General features: G+C 46.7%; 1 protein-coding gene across 1 annotated transcript in view; it reads right to left on the bottom strand.

Moving 5' to 3' along the window:
• LOC144511409 (striatin-3-like) overlaps positions 1 to 21,710 on the bottom strand; it is a 76,397-nt gene that overhangs the window by 24,206 nt on the left and 30,481 nt on the right. Inside the window, exons 5-13 of the mRNA XM_078241739.1 lie at positions 20,856 to 21,035; positions 16,420 to 16,579; positions 14,421 to 14,562; positions 13,017 to 13,121; positions 10,942 to 11,051; positions 9,284 to 9,459; positions 6,287 to 6,334; positions 5,393 to 5,514; positions 3,912 to 4,079 (exon numbers count right to left, since the gene is read on the bottom strand). Of these exons, the coding sequence (XP_078097865.1) occupies positions 3,912 to 4,079; positions 5,393 to 5,514; positions 6,287 to 6,334; positions 9,284 to 9,459; positions 10,942 to 11,051; positions 13,017 to 13,121; positions 14,421 to 14,562; positions 16,420 to 16,579; positions 20,856 to 21,035 (1,211 nt within the window). The remainder of the gene's footprint in view (positions 1 to 3,911; positions 4,080 to 5,392; positions 5,515 to 6,286; positions 6,335 to 9,283; positions 9,460 to 10,941; positions 11,052 to 13,016; positions 13,122 to 14,420; positions 14,563 to 16,419; positions 16,580 to 20,855; positions 21,036 to 21,710) is intronic.

Raw genomic sequence — 21,710 nt, 5'->3', positions numbered from 1 at the left:
GACATAAGGCTCCCTTCACCATGCTAAGTAGCCGGCATACCCGCCAGCCAGCTGGTCAATGCTTGACTGACAACATGATCAAACCGCAGGCGCATGAGTGAGGAGACCACGCAGTTCCTTTCCTGTCTCCTTAATCCCACTGTTCAGCACAAATTTGGCCGACATTGTTTAATATGATCTAAATAGAAGCTTCACTGATTGCATCAGCCAGCTGAACTATGTGTAGCTAAGAATACAGACCAGCTAGGTGCCACATTAGTCAGTTACCTAATCTGAGCCAACCGCAGAACAGCCACAAATGGCCCATGGATTAAGGGAACAGAAATGTGACTGCTCTTGGAATACTCTCCAGTGCCTGGAAAGTACATGCTGTGTGCATCTGAATATGTCCGTGTTACAGCCTACAAGATTACGAGAGGCATCGACAGAGTGGATAGTCAGAAGCTTTTTCGCAGGGTGGAAGAGTCAATTACTAGGGGGCATAGGTTTAAGGTGCGAGGGGCAAGGTTTAAAGGAGATGTACGAGGCAGATTTTTTACACAGAGAGTAGTGGGTGCCTGGAACTCGTTGCCGGGGGAGGCAGTGGAAGCGGATACGGTCGTGACTTTTAAGGGGCGTCTTGACAAGTACATGAATAGGATGGGAATAGAGGGATATGGTCCCCGGAAGGGTAGGGGGTTTTAGTTAAGTCAGGCAGCATGGCTGGTGCAGGCTTGGAGGGCCTGTTCCTGTGCTGTAATTTTCTTTGTTCTTTGACTTCCAAATATCCTCTGGTGTTGAACACCCTGCCATTCTTTGTTCAATGCTCACAGGTCAACAAAATGACGACTTTGGTAAAGCATCAGGGTCCCAGAAATGGCCTGTCCGAAGGCACAAGGTCCTCGTAACGAGTGTAGGATAAAGGACTGTGCAGAGTAAAAGACTGGAAACTACGCTGTGGGATGAGGGCATCGCTGGCTAGGCCAGCATTTGTTGCCCCTTCCCAACTGCCTCGAGAAAGTGATGGTGAGTCACCTTCTTAAACCACTCCAGGCATGAGGTGTAGGTATATCCGGAGTGCTGTTAGACAGCACGTTCAAGGATTTTGACCCTGCGACAGTGAAAGTCAGGATGATGTGTGGCCTGGAGGAGGACTTGCAGGGTGGTGGTGCTCCCATGCAGATCTCTGGCTCTCGCTCGCTATCTCCCTTGTCCTCCTAGGTGGTGGAAGTCGCAGGCTTGGGAGGTGATGTTGAAGGAGCCTTGGTGAGTTGCTGCCGCGCATCAGTGATGGAAGGGGTGAATGCTTAAAGCTCATCTTATTTCCTCCCTGCTTGCTTTAGACCTTCTGCTATGCTACACCTTCCCCTAGCTGTAAGAGACAAGTTTTACTGAGGAGCTGAAAGAAATCAGCGTTAGTAGAGAAATGGTTTTGGGGGAATTGAAGATGGATCTCCAGGACCTGATAATCTTCATCCCAGAGTACTTAAGGAAGTGGCTATGGAAACAGTAGTTCCATTGGTGGTCATTTTCCAAAATTCTTCGGACTCTGGACTGGTTCCTACAGATTGGAAGGTAGCTAATGTAAACCCGCTTTTCAAAAAGGGAAGTAGAGAGAAAAATGGGGAACTATAGACCAGTGAGCCGAATGTCGGTATTAGGGAAGTTGCTCAAGTCCATTATCAAGGATTTCATAGTATAGCATTTGGAAAGGAGTGGTACAATAAGACAAAGTCAGCATGGATTTAAGAAAGGGAAATCATGCTTGATAGATTTAATGGAATTCTTTGAGGATGTAACTAGTAGAGTTGCCCGAGGAGAACCAGTGGAAATGGTTTATTTAGACTTTCAGAATGCTTTCGACAAGGTCTCACATAACAGACTATTATGTAAAGTTACATATTAATGATTTCGAAGTGGGAACAAAATGCATTACCTCCAAATTTGCAGATGATACAAAGTTGGTGGGAGGGTGAGCTGTGACGAGGATGCAGAGATGCTTCAGGGTGATTTGGACAGGCTGAGTGTGTGGGTATATGCATGGCAGATGCAGTATAACATGGGTAAATGTGAGGCTATCCACATTGGTAGCAATAGTAGGAAGACAGATTATTGCTTGAATGGGTGTAAATTGAGAGACATGGATTCTCAACGAGATCTTGGTGTCCTCGTGCAGTGTGCAGGTACAGCAGGCAGTAAAGGAGGCAAATGGTATGTTGGCATTCATAGCAAGAGGATTTGAGCATAGCATTGGGATGTTTTACTAAATTGTATAGGGCATTGGTGGGGCCACACCTGGAGTATTGTGTGCAGTTTTGGTGTCCTGATCTGAGGAAGGATGTCCTTGCTATAGAGGGAGTGCAGTGAAGGTTTACCAGGCTGATTCCTGGGATGGCAGGCCTGTCATATGAGGAGAGACTAAGTCGGTTAGGATTATATTCACTGGAGTTTAGACGAGCGAGAGGGGATCTCATAGAAACTTATCAAATTCTAACAGGGTTAGACAGGGTAGATTCAGAAAGAATGTTCCCGATGGTGGGGGGAGTCCAGAACTAGGGGTTATAGTTTGAGGATAAAGGGTAAACCTTTTAGAACTGAGGTGAGGAGAGATTTCTTCACCCAGAGGGTGGTGAATGTGTGGAATTCACCACCACAGAAAGTAGTTGAGGCTATAGCTGTTGGGGCTGCGGCTAAACTCCACGGCCTGTGGCTTGGCTCCTCCTGCTGCGAAATTCTTAACCCACAGACTGCAATCAGTAATCATCTCCTCCACAATCATCAACACCAGTGCCCCAGAGGGCGGTGTTCTCAGCCCCCTGCTATACTCCTTATATACCTTTGACCGCGGCAAATTCCCCCTCCAAATCGATTTTCAAATTTGCTGACGACACCACGGTAGTGGGTCGGATCTCAAACAATGTCAAGACAGAGTACAGGAATGAGAGAGAGAACCTGGTGAACTGGTGCGGCAACAATAATCTCTCCCTCAATGTCAACAAAACGAAGGAGATAGTCATCGACTTCAGGAAGCGTAGTGGAGAACATGCCCCTGTCTTCATCAATGGTGACGAAGTAGAAATGGTCGGAAGCTTCATGTTTTTAGGTGTCCAGATCACCAACAACCTGTCCTGGTCCTCCCATGCCGACACCATAGTTAAGAAAACTCACCAGCGCCTCTACTTTCTCAAGAGACTAAGGAATTTTGGCATGCTAGCTACGACTCTCACCAACTTTTACAGATGCACCATAGAAAGTATTCTTTCTGGTTGTATCACAGCTTGGTATGGCTCCTGCTCTGCCCAAGACCGCAAGAAACCACAAAGGGTTGTGAATGAAGCCCAATCCATCACACAAACCAGCCTCCCATCCATTGAATCCATCTACACTTCCCACTGCCTTGGAAAAGCAGCCAGCATAATTAAGGACCCCCACACACCCTGAAGATTCTTTCTTCCACCTTCTTCCGTCGGGAAAAAGGTACAAAAGTTTGAGGTCACGTACCAAATGACTCAAGAACAACCTCTTCCCTGCTGCCTTCAGACTTTTGAATGGACCTACCTCGCACTAAGTTGATCTTTCTCTGCACCCTAGCTATGACTGTAACACTACATTCGGCACTCTCTCCTTTCCTGGTCTATGAACGATGTGCTTTGTCTGTATAGCGCGCAAGAAACAGTATTTTTTTTACTATATACTAATACATGTGACAATAATAAATCAAATCGAATCAACAGATGACAGTCCTGCCTCTTCCTTTCCAGCAGTTGATCCACATCTTCACCCCCCCACCCCCCCAAAAGATGGTTCCTTATTTCGACCTTCCATCTGCCCAAAAGGACAGTCTCACAATTCTACCCCACCCCCTTCCCCCACCATCCTTCCTAAATCATCCACACAGCACCAAATGGTTTTCTTGCAACGCCTTTACTCACCCTTATCTTTGTTGTACGTCCCAACACAGGCTGGATTTGCAGTCGCGTCCCACAACCTAACAGTTCCATCTGCTGAACATGAAATGAGGCGGTTCTTCGGGATACTAAACGCAAGCCCCCAAACCGTGTCCGTGTGACCATTTAGTGTTCTGGACAGAATACTCTCATCTGTAAAAAGCAGAATGAATGGCTGATCGTTAATCGGATGTGATTCTCTCAGGACGACAGATGCAGATTTAGCTGGAACACAAAAGCGAAAGGAGGTCTTGTGGCACAGAAACAGCGCCTCTGCCTCTGAGCCAGAAGCTGCGGGTTCAAGTCCCACTCCAGGACTTGATGGCCAAGGAAGGTGGGCTGATAACATGGCCATACAGGTTGAATATCAATCTGCAAATCTTTCCATTGTACATTAGTGGCAGGCGGCAAGAGCAGGAGAGATTTCTGGTCAGCCGTGTGATGGAAAGAAATCAGAGCCTCTCCCATCACGATCCATAGTTAAAAGTAAAAAGTTTATTTATTAGTGTCACATGTAGGCTGACATTAACACGACAATAAAGTTACCGTGAAAATCCCCTGGTCGCCTGTTCGGGTACACTGAGGGAGAATTTAGCATGGCCAATGCACCTATCCAGCATATCTTTGGACTGTGGGAGGAAACCTACGCAGACATGGGGAGAACATGCAAACTCCACACAGACAGTGACCCAAGCCAGGAATTGAACCCGGGTCCCTGGTGCTCTGAGGCAGCAGTGCTAACCACTGTGTCGCCCCCAGTTCCAGCTTACAACACGCATGTAAAAGTGAATGTTGCCACAGCAACACGGACCCCTTGGGGGTTGGTTGGCTCAGTTGGTCGGATGACCAGTGTGGATCAAATTGGTGCCAACAACACGATGCTTGATTCCTGTTCCAACTAGGGTGGACTAATGACCGATCTCCTTACCCTACTCAATGTGGAGATCATGGCACTATGGGTCAGGCCTGGCTTTGAGCAGAGAACTCAAATATGTTAAACGTTAAGGAAAACTAAAACCCATGGAAGCACAATATCAATGTGCAAGAACTTCACCCATCCGGTTCACTAATGCCCTTGTGGGAAGGAAATCTGCTGTCCTTACCTGGTCTGGCCTACATGTGACTCTCGGCAATGTGGTTGACACTCTACTGCCCTCTGAACAAGGACAACTAGAGAAGGACAACAAATGCTGTCCAGCCAGCGATAGCCATGAATTAAAAAAAACTTAGATCCGAAGAATGAAAGTTAGCACATTTAGGAGAGATGGGTAAAAAGAAAAAAAAAACAGAAGAACAAACTAAAATAAATAACTGAAACTATAATACAATATTGCCATTCATAAATTATTCAAACATCACTCCATTACTGTTAAAATTAACTTCTATTTGCCAACCATTATTGTACAAAATCAGGAACCCTGGGTGATCGTATATGTACACTATATTAAATTCTGCTTAGTACATACCGTAAGTGTCGTATGGGTCAATGTTCAAACTTGGAATATTCCAGCAGCAAATTGTGCCATCAAGTCCTCCACTGAAGCACTGATCCCCTTTAGAACTAACTGCTAACGATAACACTGGGTCTCTGTAACATCAGGAGAAACAGAGATTTTAAAAAAAGAGCCATGCAGTGAAAATGATTGGACAATCAGGTATTAACAGAATCGCTGTAACATTAGCAATTCAGTGAAGGACAGTAATTGCTCTCTGTCGTAAAAGTGCTGACCTATTCTGGAGTACAGCCACATAGGCATAAGCAGTTTAAAGTAAAGTTTATTTATTAGTCATAAGTAGGCTTACATTAACACTGCAATGAAGTTACTGTGAAAATCCCCTAGTCACCACACTCCGGCGCCTGCTCGGGTACACCGAGGGAGAATTTAACACAGCCAATTCATCTAACCTGCACATCTTTGGACTGTGGGAGGAAACCGGAGCACCAGAGGAAACCCACACTGACGGGGAGAACGTGCAAGCTCCGCACAGACAGTGACCGAAGCCTGGAATCGAACCCAGTTCCCTGGCGCTGTGAGGCAGCTAACCACTGCGCCACCGTGCTGCCCTAAGCAGCTCTCTAACACAGGGGCTCTACTTCAACATCGAGGAGCAGAGAGACTGACTTTTGCACCATTTCAGCTGCCCCTGACGCAAAATCCAAATGAAATCTGGGTCCCACTCTGCAGATAGAGTAACTCTGACATCTAAACACCGCTCCTGATGATGTCCACTAGAAGTACTGAATTATCCAAGAATGTGAATTAATTCAAGTAACAGCATCTATATGAGGGAATTTAGAATGAATAGATAATTTGCCTTTTCTCTAAGATTGATGGGATAATTGACTGCCGCATACTCACACATGTCCCCTGAACGTATATATTGGTTCCACATCCAACGCCGTACTCCTGGAACAAAATAAAATTAAACACTTGTGAGTGGACATTTTTCCATCAAGTAACATCCCACCTGGATTTTTTTCTAAACAAATACTTTTGTCCATTTAACATTTCTAGTGACTTTTTATGCAATACGAATGCTCCAGTTTCCAATCTCCAACAGCCAACTGAAGTCAGGGGTCCAGAGGAGAACTATTTTCTGTCTGAATCCCAGAAGGTTTACTGACTGGTTGCTGAATGAGTTGTTTCAGATCCACGCGTCAGTAATTGGTGAAAGAAGACTGTGTATGGAACCAAAAGAGATGGGGGAGATACTAAATGTTTTTTTTGCATCCGTATTTACTGAGGAAACGGGCATGGAGTCTACGGAAATAGGGCAAACTGGTAGGGAGGCCATGGAACCTTTACAGATTAAAGGGGAGGAGGTGCTCGCTGTCTTGAGGCAAATCAGAGTGGATAAATCCCCAGGACCGGACAGGGTATTCCCACGGACCTTGAGGGAAGCTAGTGTTGAACTTGCAGGGGCCCTGGCAGACATATTTAAAATGTCAGTATTCACGGGGGAGGTGCCGGATGATTGGAGGGTGGCTCATGTTGTTCCGTTGTTTAAAAAAGGTTCCAAAAGAAATCCGGGAAATTATCGGCCAGTAAGTTTGACGTCGGTGGTGGGCAAGTTATTGGAAGGTGTGATAAGGGATAGGATCTACAAATATTTGGATAGACAGGGACTTATTAGGGAGAGTCAACATGGCTTTGTGCGTGGTAGGTCATGTTTGACCAATCTATTAGAGTTTTTCGAGGAGGTTACCAGGAAAGTGGATGAAGGGAAGGCGGTGGATGTTGTCTACCTGGATTTCAGCAAGGCCTTTGACAAGGTCCCTCATGGGAGGTTAGTTAGGAAGGTTCAGTCGCTGGGTATACATGGGGAGGTAGTAAATTGGATAAGACACTGGCTCAATGGAAGAAGCCAGAGAGTGGTTGTGGAGGATTGCTTCTCTGAGTGGAGGCCTGTGACTAGTGGTGTGCTGCAGGGATCGGTGTTGGGTCCATTGTTGTTTGTCATCTATATCAATGATCTGGATGATAATGTGGTAAATTGGATCAGCAAGTTTGCTGATGATACAAAGATTGCAGAGGGATTTGGACCAACTAGAAAAATGGGCTGGAAAATGGCAAATGGAATTTAACGCAGACAAGTGTGAGATATTGCACTTTGGAAGGACAAACCAAAGAAGAACGTACAGGGTAAATGGTAGGACTCTGAAGAGTGCAGTTGAACAGAGGGATCTGGGAATACAGGTACAGAATTCCCTAAAAGTGACGTCACAGGTGGATAGGGTCATAAAGAGTGCCTTTGGTACATTGGCCTTTATAAATCGGAGTATCGAGTATAAAAGTTGGAGTGTTATGGTAAGGTTATATAAGGCATTGGTGAGGCCGAATTTGGAGTATTGTGTACAGTTTTGGTCACCCAGTTACAGGAAGGATGTAAATAAGATTGAAAGAGTGCAGAGAAGGTTCACAAGGATGTTGCCGGGACTTGAGAAGCTGAGTTACAGAGAGAGATTGAATAGGTTGGGACTTTATTCCCTGGAGTGTAGAAGATTGAGGGGAGATTTGATAGAGGTGTATAAGATTTTGATGGGTATAGATAGAGTGAATGCAAGCAGGCTTTTTCCGCTGAGGCTAGGGAAGAAAAAAACCAGAGGGCATGGGTTAAGGGTGAAAGGAGAAAAGTTTAAAGGGAATATTAGGGGGGGCTTCTTCACGCAGAGAGTGGTGGGAGTGTGGAATGAGCTGCCGGATAAAGTGGTAAATGCGGGGTCACTTTTAACATTTAAGAAAAACTTGGACGGGTTCATGGATGAGAGGGGTGTGGAGGGATATGGTCCAAGTGCAGGTCAGTGGGACTAGGCAAAAAATGGTTCGGCACAGACAAGAAGGGCCAAAAGGCCTGTTTCTGAGCTGTAATTTTCTATGGTTCTAAGTACCAACCTCACATGTTAAGACAGTAACTTCAAAAACTGACTGTAAAATATGACCAAACAAAATGGAACTAGTGCTCAGCTCACTTGTCCCATTCCAACATTTGGCCATTCGTGCCGGCGGGATTTTCTGGTCCCGCTGTAGTGAACGGAGATTTGGCCGAGCGCCAAATTCCCCGCCCTCACTTGCAGCGACGGGGTGCGAACAGCTGGAAAGTTCAGGCCTACGATCTCCCACTAGTATTGAATGTATTCAAGAGGCGGCTGGATATAGCACTTGGGACGAATGGGATTAAAGGTTATGGGGAGAAAGCAGGATTAGGCTATTGAGTTGGATGATCAGCCATGGTCGTAATGAATGGCGGAGCAGGCTCGAAGGGCCAAATGGCCTCCTCCTGCTCCTATCTTCTATGTTTCTATGTTAACTGCCCCTTGAATGATTCTGGAATTTTATTGGTGAGGAATGTTACCACTGGGAATTGGAGAACTTTCCAACAGGTCCACCCAACACCAGTGATGTGCACTCTCAGATTAGATGCAGAGGAAAAACTCCTGCTCTGTCCCTGATGAGCTGCACCCTCATAAAAAACACCCCCACTGCAATAGTTAAGAACTATTTTCCATACCAGCCGCCGTTTCAGAACAAGATCATTCATTTAATGCAAATTAGCAATTTACAATGAACATAAATTTTGTGCAGTGGACCAAGGTTGGGTTTTGAAACTGACCACACTCATTTCAAAACAGGACCACTGCAGTGAGCAGTACTTGCGTCCCATCTGGGTATGTTTGAAACCTGGCCCCAAAAGGTGCAAGGCCAATGTGTAATCCACTGAAAAGGCCATCCCAACAGGATTGTATACAGACCAACAATATCATGAAATAGTTCACCCACAAGATCACTCTCTGTCCTAATCAGAAACAAATATCACTTCTAAAATAAAATATTTCACCGTGTGAAATAAAAATTTACTTTTTGGCAGGAACTGTTTTCTGCAGGTTCCACAGCTTCAGAGTACGATCTTCTGAGGCAGTCATGAGCACGGGCTCCACTGGGTGAAACGCCAATGCACGGATCCCATCAAAATGACTCCGCAACGTATACTTGGGATTCCACGTTTTCCTGAAGGCATCCTTACCATCAGAAAGCTGCAATAAGGAAGGCACATTCTGATGAAGGATCATCAAACTGAAGCATTAACTCTGCTTTTCTCTCCTGGATGTTGCCTGACCTGCCGAGTGATCCAGTATTTTCAGTTTTCATTTAAGACAAACGTCTAACTAGATTTGTATCCAAATCCCTCTCACCAGTAGTTGCAGCATTTCTGACTGCTGAACAACTCTCAGAGGATAAAGAGAACTTTGAAAATCATAGAATCATAGAAGCCCTACAGTACAGAAAGAGGCCATTCGGCCCATCGAGTCTGCACCGACCACAATCCCACCCAGGCCCTACCCCCATATCTCTACATATTTACCCACTAATCCCTCTAACCTACACATCTCAGGACACTAAGGGGCAATTTTTAGCATGGCCAATCAACCTAACCCGCACATCTTTGGACTGTGGGAGGAGGAAACCGCAGCACCCGGAGGAAACCCACGCAGACACGAGGAGAATGTGCAAGCTCCACACAGACAGTGACCCAAGCTGGGAAGCGAACCCAGGTCCCTGGAGCTGTGAAGCAGCAGTGCTAACCACTGTGCTACCGTGCCGCCCTAAAGAAGGTAACATTATGCTTCCATTGCAACACACCATTAGATTCCCGAGGTTGCAAATAGAACCATAGATACCACAGAATACCTATATGCAGAAGAGGCCATTCGGGCCATTGAGTCTGCACCAGCTCTCCAACAGGGCATCTTACCCAGGCCCAGCCCCACCCTATCCCTGTAACTCCACGCATTTACTCTGCTAACCTACACATCTTGGGACACTAAGCAGCAATTTAGCATGGCCAATCCACCTAACTTACATATCTTTGCACTGCGAGGAGAAACCGGAGCACCCGGAGGAAACCCCAAGCAGATACGGGGAGAACGTGCAGACTCCACACAGTCACCTAAGGCCAGAAATGAACCTGGGTCCCTGGCGCTGTGAGGCAGCAATGCTAATTACTGTGCCATGGTGCCACCCAAAACGTTTTAGCAAATATGAGTCACATTCTATGGTTTTATTTGGGGCATTGTAATCGACCCCCTCGGCCCTGGAGTTGGAGTGAAAAAGCCATGGTTCACACTTTGAATACCTGCCCACCAAGCATGGCTGAAAGGTGTGCGAAAAGGTTATAGTTCATCTGAGATGCTCTCCATAGTTAAAACAGTCTGCAAACTCTGTGTGGGCTGACCCTTGAAGAATAATCACTAGTTATTGGAGGGCTGGTGGCACCATTGGAACAGTGCACCAGCAAGAGCCAGTGCCTTCAGGAGGGGAGGGAATAAAAACACAGCTTTTTAAAAATAGCACAAAAAGGTGCTTAGCCTCTGGTTTTAACGCAATTAATGCTTCAAAGTTCAAGAGTCCTACAAGATGCAAACTTAAGCATGTGATTCTTTTCCATGAAAGGGAAATTCAGACGCACAGTTCTTACTAAATTGGGTTAGGGATTTTAGTCTTTGAAAAGTACTCACATCATTATCGTTAGTGACAGTCAGGTCTGCCAGCTCACCCAGGCTCATTTCTCCCTCGCCAGCACTTTCCACCCCTAATATAAACGGCTTATTGACGTGCGGGGAAAACGCTGCAATGGAAACACAGCATTAGCAGGACATTAAAAAGAGTTCAGCCATCAGTATACCAGGCACACACACAGTTATTGCTGCTCTTAGAACCAGAGAATCCCTAAAATGCAGAAGGAGGCTATTCGGCCCATCAAGTCTGCACTGACCCTCAAAAAGATCATCTTAGTCAACCCCAATCCCCCACCCTATCCCTATAACCCCATATATTTACCCTGACCCACACATCTTTGGACACTAAGGGGCAATTTAGCATGGCCAATCCACCCAACCTGCACATCTTTGGACACTAAGGGGCAATTTAGCATGGCCAATCCACCCAACCTGCACATCTTTGGACACTAAGGGGCAATTTAGCATGGCCAAACCACCTAACGTGCACACCTTTGGACACGAAGGGGCAATTTAGCATGGCCAATCCACCTAACCTGCACATCTTTGGACACTAAGGGGCAATTTAGCATGGCCAATTCACCTAACCTGCACATCTTTGGACTGTGGGAGGAAACCAGAGCACCTGGAGAAAACCCACGCAGACACGGGGAGAATGTGCAAACTCCACACTGTCACCCGAGGCCGGAATTGAACCCGGTGCTGTGAGGTAGCAGTGCTAACCACTATCCCACCATGCCACCCCACACCATTACATGTTGTCAGGGACACAAAATTCCTCACAGAGAAACGAGCCTGAATGTGTGAGGTAGTTTGAAACAGCATTACTGAAGACTGCCATCAACACTAGTGTTCATAGAATCTCTGCAGTGCAGGAGGCCCATCAAGCCTGCACCAACAATACCACCCAGGCCCTATCCCCATATCCCCACATATTTACCCTGCTAATCCCCCTGATTCTAAGGGGCAATTTAGCATGGCCTAACCCGCCATCTTTGGACTGTGGGAGGAAACCCACGGAGACAAGGGAAGAACGCGCAAACTCCACACAGACAGTCACCCGAGGCCGGAATCGAACCCGGTTCCCTGGCGCCGTGAGTCAGCAGCGCTAACCACTGTGCCACCTCACAGTGATAACAAGTATCAGAATTCAGTTGTATGACAACACTGCAGCTCCTTTGAGCAATTCTGCTCCACAGGTGGGGGTGGTAGGGTTGGTCCTGAGCTCCCCGAGATCGTCTTAGAATGCCTGTGGAGCATGCAGTAACATATACAAATATTGGCCAACCTTATCCTCAGTAATCAGCTGCGCGTCATCACATTTTCAACCAGCAATCTAGCTGAGATATGCTAACTCAGCGCAGCGTACATATTGACTAAGAACGTGCTGCCTGGATGGTTCACAACTGCATGCGTGCTCTCTAAACACAAATTGATTAAGCTAGGATAACAGATACTTCCTAGGAGTGTCAGCATGCCTCAGCCACATGCAAGATCCTGGCCATGGCTGTGGAGAATGAGACAAACATGAAGGATCCCATCCGAACAAAAAAAAACGTAAACCATGAAGTGCACAATATTGTAAAAGAAAACTTCACAAGAAACATGGGTGCAATCGCGAGATTGTATCTCAGGAATCAGCTAATTGTTATGAAACCGCTGTGACGCCATCTGATGTTCATAGAATCCCTACAATGCAGAAGGAGGCCATTTAGCCCATCGAGCTTGCACTGACAACAATCCCACCCTATCCCCGTAACCCCACATATTTACCCTGCTAATCCCCCTGACACTAAAGGGCAATTGAGCATGGCCAATCCACCTAACCCGCACATCTTTGCACTGTGGGGAGGAAACCGGAGCGAACCCGCGCAGGCACAGAGAGAATGTGCAAACTCTGCACAGTCGCCCAAGCCGGGAATCGAACCTCTCAGTCACCCAAGCCGGGAATCGAACCTGGATCCCTGGCGCTGCGAGGCAGCAGTGCTAACCACTGTGCCACCGCGCCGCCCCGTCTTCAGTTACTTCTGGGGATTGGGTGGGGCATTTCTTTGCAGATGAAGGGAAGCTGGTACCTTCGTTTGCCTCAGGCTGACCAATCATCCCGGACGGAATGGAAGGCAAACCGTCGATGTCTGTAAAATTAGTCAACGCCTCTTGAAGCTTAGAGCGATGATTTCCTAGAAATGCAATCATGGATAAGACATTACACAATCAGCAGGAAGTGTCATTCACATTATTGTAGACAGCTCGACAACCTCTGTGATCACAGCAAGTCAAACTTGACCTTTTGGTCACGGGTGGTTTGAGATCAGCGAATGCAGAGCAGACAATTTATAAGTTTATTTATTTAATAGTGTCACAAGCAGGCTTACATTCACACTGCAATGAAGCTACTGTGAAAATCCCCTCATCGCCACACTCCGGCGCTTGTTCGGGTACACCGAGGGAGAATTTAGCACCTAACCAGCACATCTTTGGACTGTGGGAGGAAACCAGAGCACCCGGAGGAAACCCATGCAAACACAGGGAGAACGTGCAAACTCCACACCGACAGTGACCCAAGCCAGGAATCGAACCCGGGTCCCTGTGAGACAGCAGTGCTAACCACCCGGAACCTTCTGAGCTTGTGCGGTTCAGTTCCACATCAATGAGTGAATTCACTGACCGAGCTACTTCTTTTAAAAAGCAAATCATTCTTGGGAAGTGTGTGTCACTGGCTGGGCCAGCTTTTATTGCCCATCCCTAATTGCCCTCGAGAAGGTGGTGGTGAGCCACTTTCTAGAACCGCTGCAGTCCGCGTGGTGTAGGTACACCCACAGTGCTGTTAGGAATTCCAGGATTTGGACCCAGCGACAGTGAAGGAACGGTGATATATTTCCAGGTCGGTATGGGTGACTTGGAGGTGCACTTCTAGGTGACATTGTCCCCATATGTCTGCTACCCTTGTCCTTCTAGATGATCCATGGTTGTGGGTTTGGCAGGTAGTCGAAGGAGGCTTTTAACTGCATTGGGACAAATGGAAATCCCGGAATCAAATGTCTGCTTTATACTGTTTGCTTTCATTGTCTTTTGTTCTTCCTTCCCCCTTTCACTTACTCAAAGCTTATTACATTTCTATTTCCTTCAGTTCGAGAGAATGGTCCTGAACTTGAAACGTTGGCGGAATTTTCTGGCAGGTCCCACTGGCAGGTTCTCTCGGTCCCCTCGACAGCAAACCCCACCAACAGCAGCAAGGCCAAGAGATCTTGCCACTGAACAATGGGGGCTGCCTCCACTGCCATGAAACACACCGCAGGGGACGTGGAAAATCCCGCCTGTTAACTCAGTTTCTCTCTCCACAGATGCTGCCAGACCTGCTGAATATATTCAGCATTTTCTGTTCTTATTTCAGGTTTCCAGCATTTTGTTTTTGTTTTTATGGCAGAACACTCACGTAGCAAATTTCAATACGCTCCATTATTGGCATCTTTCTTTACCTAGTTCTTTGCCGTCCCCCAAGCTTCTGGAGTCTTCAGCCCTTTCCTCTTCCTCCCCCGTCTCCAGGAAGTGAAATTCACTCAGAGCATCCACTGTCTCGCAGTCCATGGTGGGATCAGCAGCTGTCATCTCTGTGCCTATCTGTAATGACACACATTTCATAAATAAAGGTCAGTTTGTAAGTCCCACTGGAAATCAAACTAACGTGTTGAATTGTCAGAGCACCAATTAAATGCCAAAATGACCATTGTGGTCAGTGTACCAACCAAACAGATTTTTAGTAGACCGTGATCTGTGATGTTGACCACCAAAATTCAAATGGTTATTGGATAAACATATGGATGATATTGGAATAGAGTAGACTAGAGGGGCTTTAGATTGGTTTCACTGGTCGGCGCAACATCGAGGGCCGAAGGACCTGTACTGCGCTGTAATGTTCCATGTTCTAAAATCAAAATTTTGGTTGCCAGTTAGGAAGGAGCATAGGAGATACAGGTCAGTGGACTGGAAAATAATTTGCAGTCCATCCACCCAGTTTGAAAAATAAACACAACATCGCTCATACCCTCCAACTCACACTTGACTTTTTCCCTACCTGCACTGTCTCCCCGCACCTTCATAACTTTTAAAGTTTTATTTATTAGTCACAAGTCGGCTTACATTAACACTGCAATGAAGTTACTGTGAAAATCTCCTAGTCGCCACATCTAACGTCTGTTCAGGTACACGGAGGGAGAATTTAACATGGCCAATGCACCTAACCAGCACATCTTTCAAACTATGGGTGGAAACCAGAGCACCCAGAGGAAACCCACGCAGACACGGGGAGAACGTGCAAACTCCACACAGTGACCCAAGCCGGGAATCGAACCCAGGTCTCTGGCGCTGTGAGGCAGCAGTGCTAACCACCGTGCCACCGCGTATCATCGTTTTTCCAATCTAGCTCATTGCCAATCGCCGTAGCATTTTCGAGTCAAAATAGATCTTGGTTTCTGATTTCCCTTTCCAGGAATGAAAAGGATCAATCTCAGCCTCTGCTCCAGTGAGCCCTGAGCTAATATTAAACATGGTCAGCATCTGGAAGCCAGTGAGCAGACTGGGAAGTCTGGGTTCTCATGACTTCCCGTCCATAGAAATCCTGGGGTTCCGCCCGCGCTCGGTTTCAGAATTAAATTCTCAAGTTGGATCCTGCGAAGCTCCTCTGGGCGAGGCGAACATCACCATTGTTCGGTGGCAAGATCTCTTGGCCTTGCTGCTGTTGGTGGGATTTGCTGTCGAGGGGACCGAGAGAACCTGCCAGTGGGAACTGCCAGAAAATTCCGACAACGTTTCAAGTTCTGCCATGTAGACTGGGAAACAGGGAGAAGCTGAATAAAACCCTAGAATCTTTAAAGTTTATTTAATAGTGTCACAAGTAAAGCTTACATTAACACTGCAATGAAGTTACTGTGAAAATCCCCTAGCCGCCACACTCCTCCGTCTGCTCGGGTACACTGAGGGAGAATTTAGCACGGCCAATGCACCCTAACCAGCACGTCTTTCGGACTGTGGGGGGGGGGGGGGAAACCGGAGCATCCGGGGGAAACCCACGCAGACACAGGAAGAATATGCAAACTCCACACCGACAGTGACCCAAGTTGGGAATCAAATCCTGGACCCTGGCGCTGTGAGGCAATAACACCATAAGACATAGGAGCAGAATTAGGCCACTCGGCCCATCGAGAAAATAAACGCTGCTACTTTTAAACCTGCTCGCAGCTTAAAAGAAAGCACATAACTTCCTCACTTTCAGCATATAGTCTGAACAATCAAATAGCATAATGACAATTTTCATACACCTCACATCCAGGGGATCTTCGCCTCGCTCAGAGAGGAGCTTCGCAGGATCCAACTTGAGAATTTAATTCAGAACCGAGCATGGGCGGAACCCCAGGATGTCTATAGACGGGCAGTCATGAGAACCTTAAAGGTGAGAAGGCCAAAAGCACCAACGGTTACCCTTTGTTTCTTGCTTAGTCTCTGTGTGACAGAGAGTTCCGAAGGAACGCTATCCAATTCGTCATCATCCTCATCACTATCATCGTCCACATTCTGAAGGAAAGGCATCTTCTCCAGTACCGATTTACGTAGTCCATCTCGCGTCTCGCTGCCTGCATTTCTGTAAAGGAAAAGCACCACCAAACCAGGTTGACACAAAAATTAGCAATTAGAAAGGGAATCATCCACTTTCTAGCCCAGAAATAGAGGCTAATTGTGGCATAAGAATGTATATAAGAAATAGGTGGAGTAGGTCATTAGGCCCCTTGAGCCTGTTCCATCATTCAATAAGATCATGGCTGATCTGATTGTGGCCTTAACCCCACATTCCTGCCTGCCCCCATGACTTGCGACTCCCTTTTCAATAAGAAAATCTGACTAACACAGTCTTGAATATATTCAAATAACCCAGCCCATACTACTTGGAGTGGAAGGGAAGTCCAAAGACTAATGAGAGTGCAGAATGTAGTGTTACAGTCTTAGCTAGGGTGGAGAGAAAGATCAACTTAATGCGAGGTAGGTCCATTCAAAAGTCTGACAGCAGCAGGGAAGAAGCTGTTCTTGAGTCGACTGGTACGTGACCACAGACTTTTGTATCTTTTTCCCGACGGAAGAAGGTGGAAGAGAGAACATCCGGGGTGCGTGGGGGTCCTTGATTATGCTGGCTGCTTTCCTGAGGCAGCGGGAAATGTAGACAGAGTCAATGGATGGGAGGCTGGTTTGCTTGATGGATTGGGCTACTTTAACAACCGTTTGTCGTTTCTTGCGGTCTTGGACAGAGCAGGAGCCATACCAAGCTGTGATACAAACAGAAATAATGCTTTCTATGGTACAGCAGTAAAAGTTGGAGAGAGTCGTAGCCGACATGCCGAATTTCCTTAGTCTTCTGAGAACGTGCAGGCGTTGGTGGACTTTTTAACTATAGTGTTGGCATGGGGGGACCAGGACAGGTTGTTGGTGATCTGGACACCTAAAAACTTGAAGCTCTCGACCCTTTCTACTTGTAGATAGGAAAGGGGGTTCAGCATTACTCTCTCGAGTCCCCTGTCCCCCTCCAGTCTGACATTCTTACTTTTGGATGGGGAAGTCTTGCTACAAGTGTACAGGGCAGTGGTGAAACCACACCTAGAGTGTTGTGTGCAGTTTTGGTCTCCTTACCCAGGGAGAAATATACTTGCAGTGGAGGCAGTTCACAGAAAGTTGACTAGGCTGATTCTTGAGGTGGAGGAGTTGTCTTAAGTGGAAAGATTGAACAGATTGGCTTAAACGCATTTGAGTTTAGAGAAATGAGCGATGATTGTATTGAAACATAGAAAAACTACAGCACAGAACAGGCCCTTCGGCCCCACAAGTTGTGCCGAACATATCCCTACCTTTTAGGCCTACCTATAACCCTCCATCTTATTAAGTCCCATGTACTCATCCAGGAGTCTCTTAAAAGACCCTATTGAGTTCGCCTCCACCACCACTGATGGCAGCCGATTCCACTCGCCCACCACCCTCTGTGTGAAAAACTTCCCCCTAACATCTCCCCTGTACCTACCCCCCAGCACCTTAAACCTGTGTCCTCTCGTAGCAGCCATTTCCACCCTGGGAAAAAGCCTCAGAGTCCACCCGATCTATGCCTCTCAACATCTTATACACCTCTATTAGGTCTCCTCTCATCCTACGTCTCTCCAAGCAGAAAAGACCGAGCTCCCTCAGCCTATCCTCATAAGGCATGCCACTCAATCCAAGCAACACCCTTGTAAATCTCTTCTGCACCCTTTCAATCTTTTTCACATCCTTCCTGTAATGAAACATGCAAGATTCCAAGGGGGCTTGACAGGCTGGATGCTAAGAGGATGTATCTCCTTATTGGGAGATCTAGAATTAGGCAGCACAGTTTAAAAATAAGGGGTCTCCCATTTAACTCAGACCATGGAATTATAGAATTTCCTACAGTGCAGAAGGAGGCCATTCAGCCCATCAAGTCTGCACCAACCACAATCCCACCCAGGCCCTATCCCCGTAACCCCACGTATTTACCCTGCGAGTCCCCCGACACTAAGTTTCCTCTTGCAGTCCAAAGATGTGCGGCTTAGGTGGATTGGCCAGGCTAAATTGCCCCTTAGTGTCCCATGATGTGTAGGTTATGGGGCATTAACAGGACAAATGCGTGAGGTTACGGGGATGGGGTTTGGGATGCTCCTTTGGAAAGTTGGTGGACACTCAATTGGCCGAATGGTCTGCTTCTGCAGTGTAGGGATTCTCTGATGTGGTTTAATTGCCTTTCCTCAACTTAAGACCCTTTTTATGGTCTGTTTTCCTCTCTTCAAACAGCCCAAGTTAAAGAGTTTTCCTCATTCTTGTCGACTGAAGCTCAGGGGCATTGGAAAATGACCAAGATTTTATTCCAAATGTCGAGAATGTTTGGGATCATCACATTCCAGTAAAATATAGGAGGTGGGATTGATGGGAGTCAAATTTGCAGCTTTAAAAAAAAAGCTTATTTATTAGTCACAAGTAAGGCTTACATTTACACTGCAATGAAGTTACTGTGTAAATTCCCCTAGTCGCCACACTCCGGCACCTTTTTGGGTAAATGCACCCTAACCAGCACGTCTTTCGGACTGTGGGAGGAAACTGGAGCACCCGGGAGGAAACCCACGCAGACACAGGGAGAACGTGCAAACTCCACACAGACAGTGACCCCGAGGCCGGAATTGAATCCAGGTCTCTGGCGCTGTGAAGCAGCAGTGCTAACCACTGTGCCATTTTCCACTGCGTTTCACTGCATCTTCATGTTTTCACCATTCCGAAACTGCTCTACAATTGAAGCAAGTTTATCTGACATCACCAAGCTTAAAATAATTTCATAAACATTGAACTGAAAGGGAAATTTAATGTAGGGCATCACTCGTCTCTGAAACTCAGCAGCCACCTGATTTTCAAACACTGCAATACAAACAGCTTCAGGAGCTGCTTTCCTTTTTGCTTTCCAATTTTCAGCCAGGTTCATTAACAGCTCCATCCTCTGGTATCTCAGTTAAATGGCCATTCTTTGTACAGGCGAGTGTTTTCAGGCAATTTGATCCTGACCTGACCAGCTGCCTACGCACACGCTTTCATCAGCGGTCACCATGTAATGATCACAGAAAAGAAATCAGAATTCCTACAGTGCAGAAGGAGGCCATTCAGCCCATCGAGCCCGCACTGACAACAATTACACCCAGGTCCTATCCCCATAACCCCACGTATTTACCCTACAAAGCCCCCTGATACAAGGGGCAATTTCCCATGGCCAATTCATCTAACCCGCACATCTTTGGACACTAAGGGGCAATTTGCCATGGATAATCCACCAACCCTGCACATCTTTGGACTGTGGGAGGAAACTGCAGCATCCGGAGGAAACCCACGCAGACACGGGGAGGACGTGCAGACTCCACGCAGACAGCGACCTGAGGCCGGAATTGAAACTGGGTCCCTGGCACTGTGAGGCAGCGGTGCTAACCACTGTGCTGCTGTGCCGCCCAGGAGCAAAAATCATGGCTGATTTTCCTCCTCTCAAGCCCATGAGCTCTGAGGTGAATTCCAGCACCCACTCTTGCTTGCATAACTGATTGTCAGTGTAACTGGGATTGTCAGACTTGTTTAGCACACCAGACTGTGCTTTGGCCACTGGAACAGATTTTTATGCTCGATTGTATTGACTTTTCTTTGCAGTGCTGAAAATAACAGTAGCTGTTAAAAAAGGAAAAAATCTGCTTTTGGCACCGTGGCTACCACCTTACAGAACAGACGTATTAGCCATCTGTTTCAAACCACAAGAATCCTTCCTTCTGTACTGCATATTATCCTGTTAAGTCACATCTCGCAGCACAACTTCTGGTAATGTGTATTGAACTGAACCTTCCCCAAAAAGGCTGTTAAATGTTTGTCGTGGCCCAGTAATTAATTATAACATCAGAAACCAGAAGGTTAATCAACCAAATGTAGAGTAGTGCCGAAGGTTAACAGATGAAGGGCCACTAACCTTAAGGGGCCCAAGTGCGAGTAATAATGTCCCTCCAGCCTAATTCACAATCAAATGCATTTTTCTTCCTTGTTTTTAACTACCTCTTCCCATTTCCTCCCTGTGCAAAACACATTCCATGAAGCTTATTTTGCTCTCAAATTCCTGCCAGGAGGTGCACAAAAGAAGTCTGAGGTGATTGCCAAGAATTTTGCTTTCTCCTCTGTGCAACTGCACTAACCATCACGATCAAAGGTGGGAATTGCATTAATCAGCTAGTGTCCTGTCATAGGCATATCCAGCCTTTTGTCTTCGATGGTGAATCCTAACAGATAGGAGAAGGTCTGTAGCTAGGAACTGGCAGTACTTGTACAAAAGTGAGCCTGATTCAGGTACTTGCCTCTTAATCTGTTCCTCTATCTGTTTGACTAAAGGAGAGTCTCCTCCGTTCAGGATCTGTCCCAAGCTGTTGGACTCTGCCGCTCCGTTGTGCTCTGGGCTGGAATGGCCCAACATGGATCGGACCCGCTTTGTTCGTACATCCAAGATCGTGTCTGTATAGCCCACCTCCTGCAAATATCTAAAAGCACAGCACACAGCAGAATTAGACGCATATAATTACAGAAAAGAATGCAGCAACTTCGTAGCGGCTTTCACGTATCTTAATCCATCTTTTAGAGAATAATAACATTCTTGTGCCTCTGTAATATTGTTAACACAGTAAACATTATAAGGTGCTTCATTGATGAGAAATGGAAACAAAGTATTAGAGGAGCTCATGAAAAGCATAGTTGAAGAGTCCAATTATATGAATCCTGAAAGTAATGAGGCACCAAACCAGAAGGATTTAGGAAAGTTTTGATGGAGATGTCAAAGGGTGGCACGGTGGCACAGTGGTTAACACTGCTGCCTCTGGGCGCCGGGGACCCGGGTTCAATTCCCGGCTTGGGTCACTGTCTGTGTGGAGTCTGCACGTTCTCCCCGTATCTGCGTGGGTTTGCTCCGGGTGCTCCGGTTTCCTCCCATAGTCCAAAGATGTGTGGGTTAGGTGGATTGGCCGTGTTAAATTGTCCCTTAGTGTCAGGGGGACTAGCTAGGGTAAATGCATATGGGGATAGGTCCTGGGTGAGATTGTGGTTGGTACAGACTCGATGGGCCGAATGGCCTCCTTCTGCACTGTAGGGATTCCATTTCTATGAAAAGCGACTTAAGGATGGGGGCTCCAGAGGAGGATCGATGGCGTTACTTCTCCGAG

The sequence above is a fragment of the Mustelus asterias genome, chromosome 24, assembly GCF_964213995.1.
Source record: "Mustelus asterias chromosome 24, sMusAst1.hap1.1, whole genome shotgun sequence".
NCBI classification, from domain to species: Eukaryota; Metazoa; Chordata; class Chondrichthyes; order Carcharhiniformes; family Triakidae; genus Mustelus; species Mustelus asterias.
This window is presented reverse-complemented; position numbering and strand designations above follow the sequence as displayed.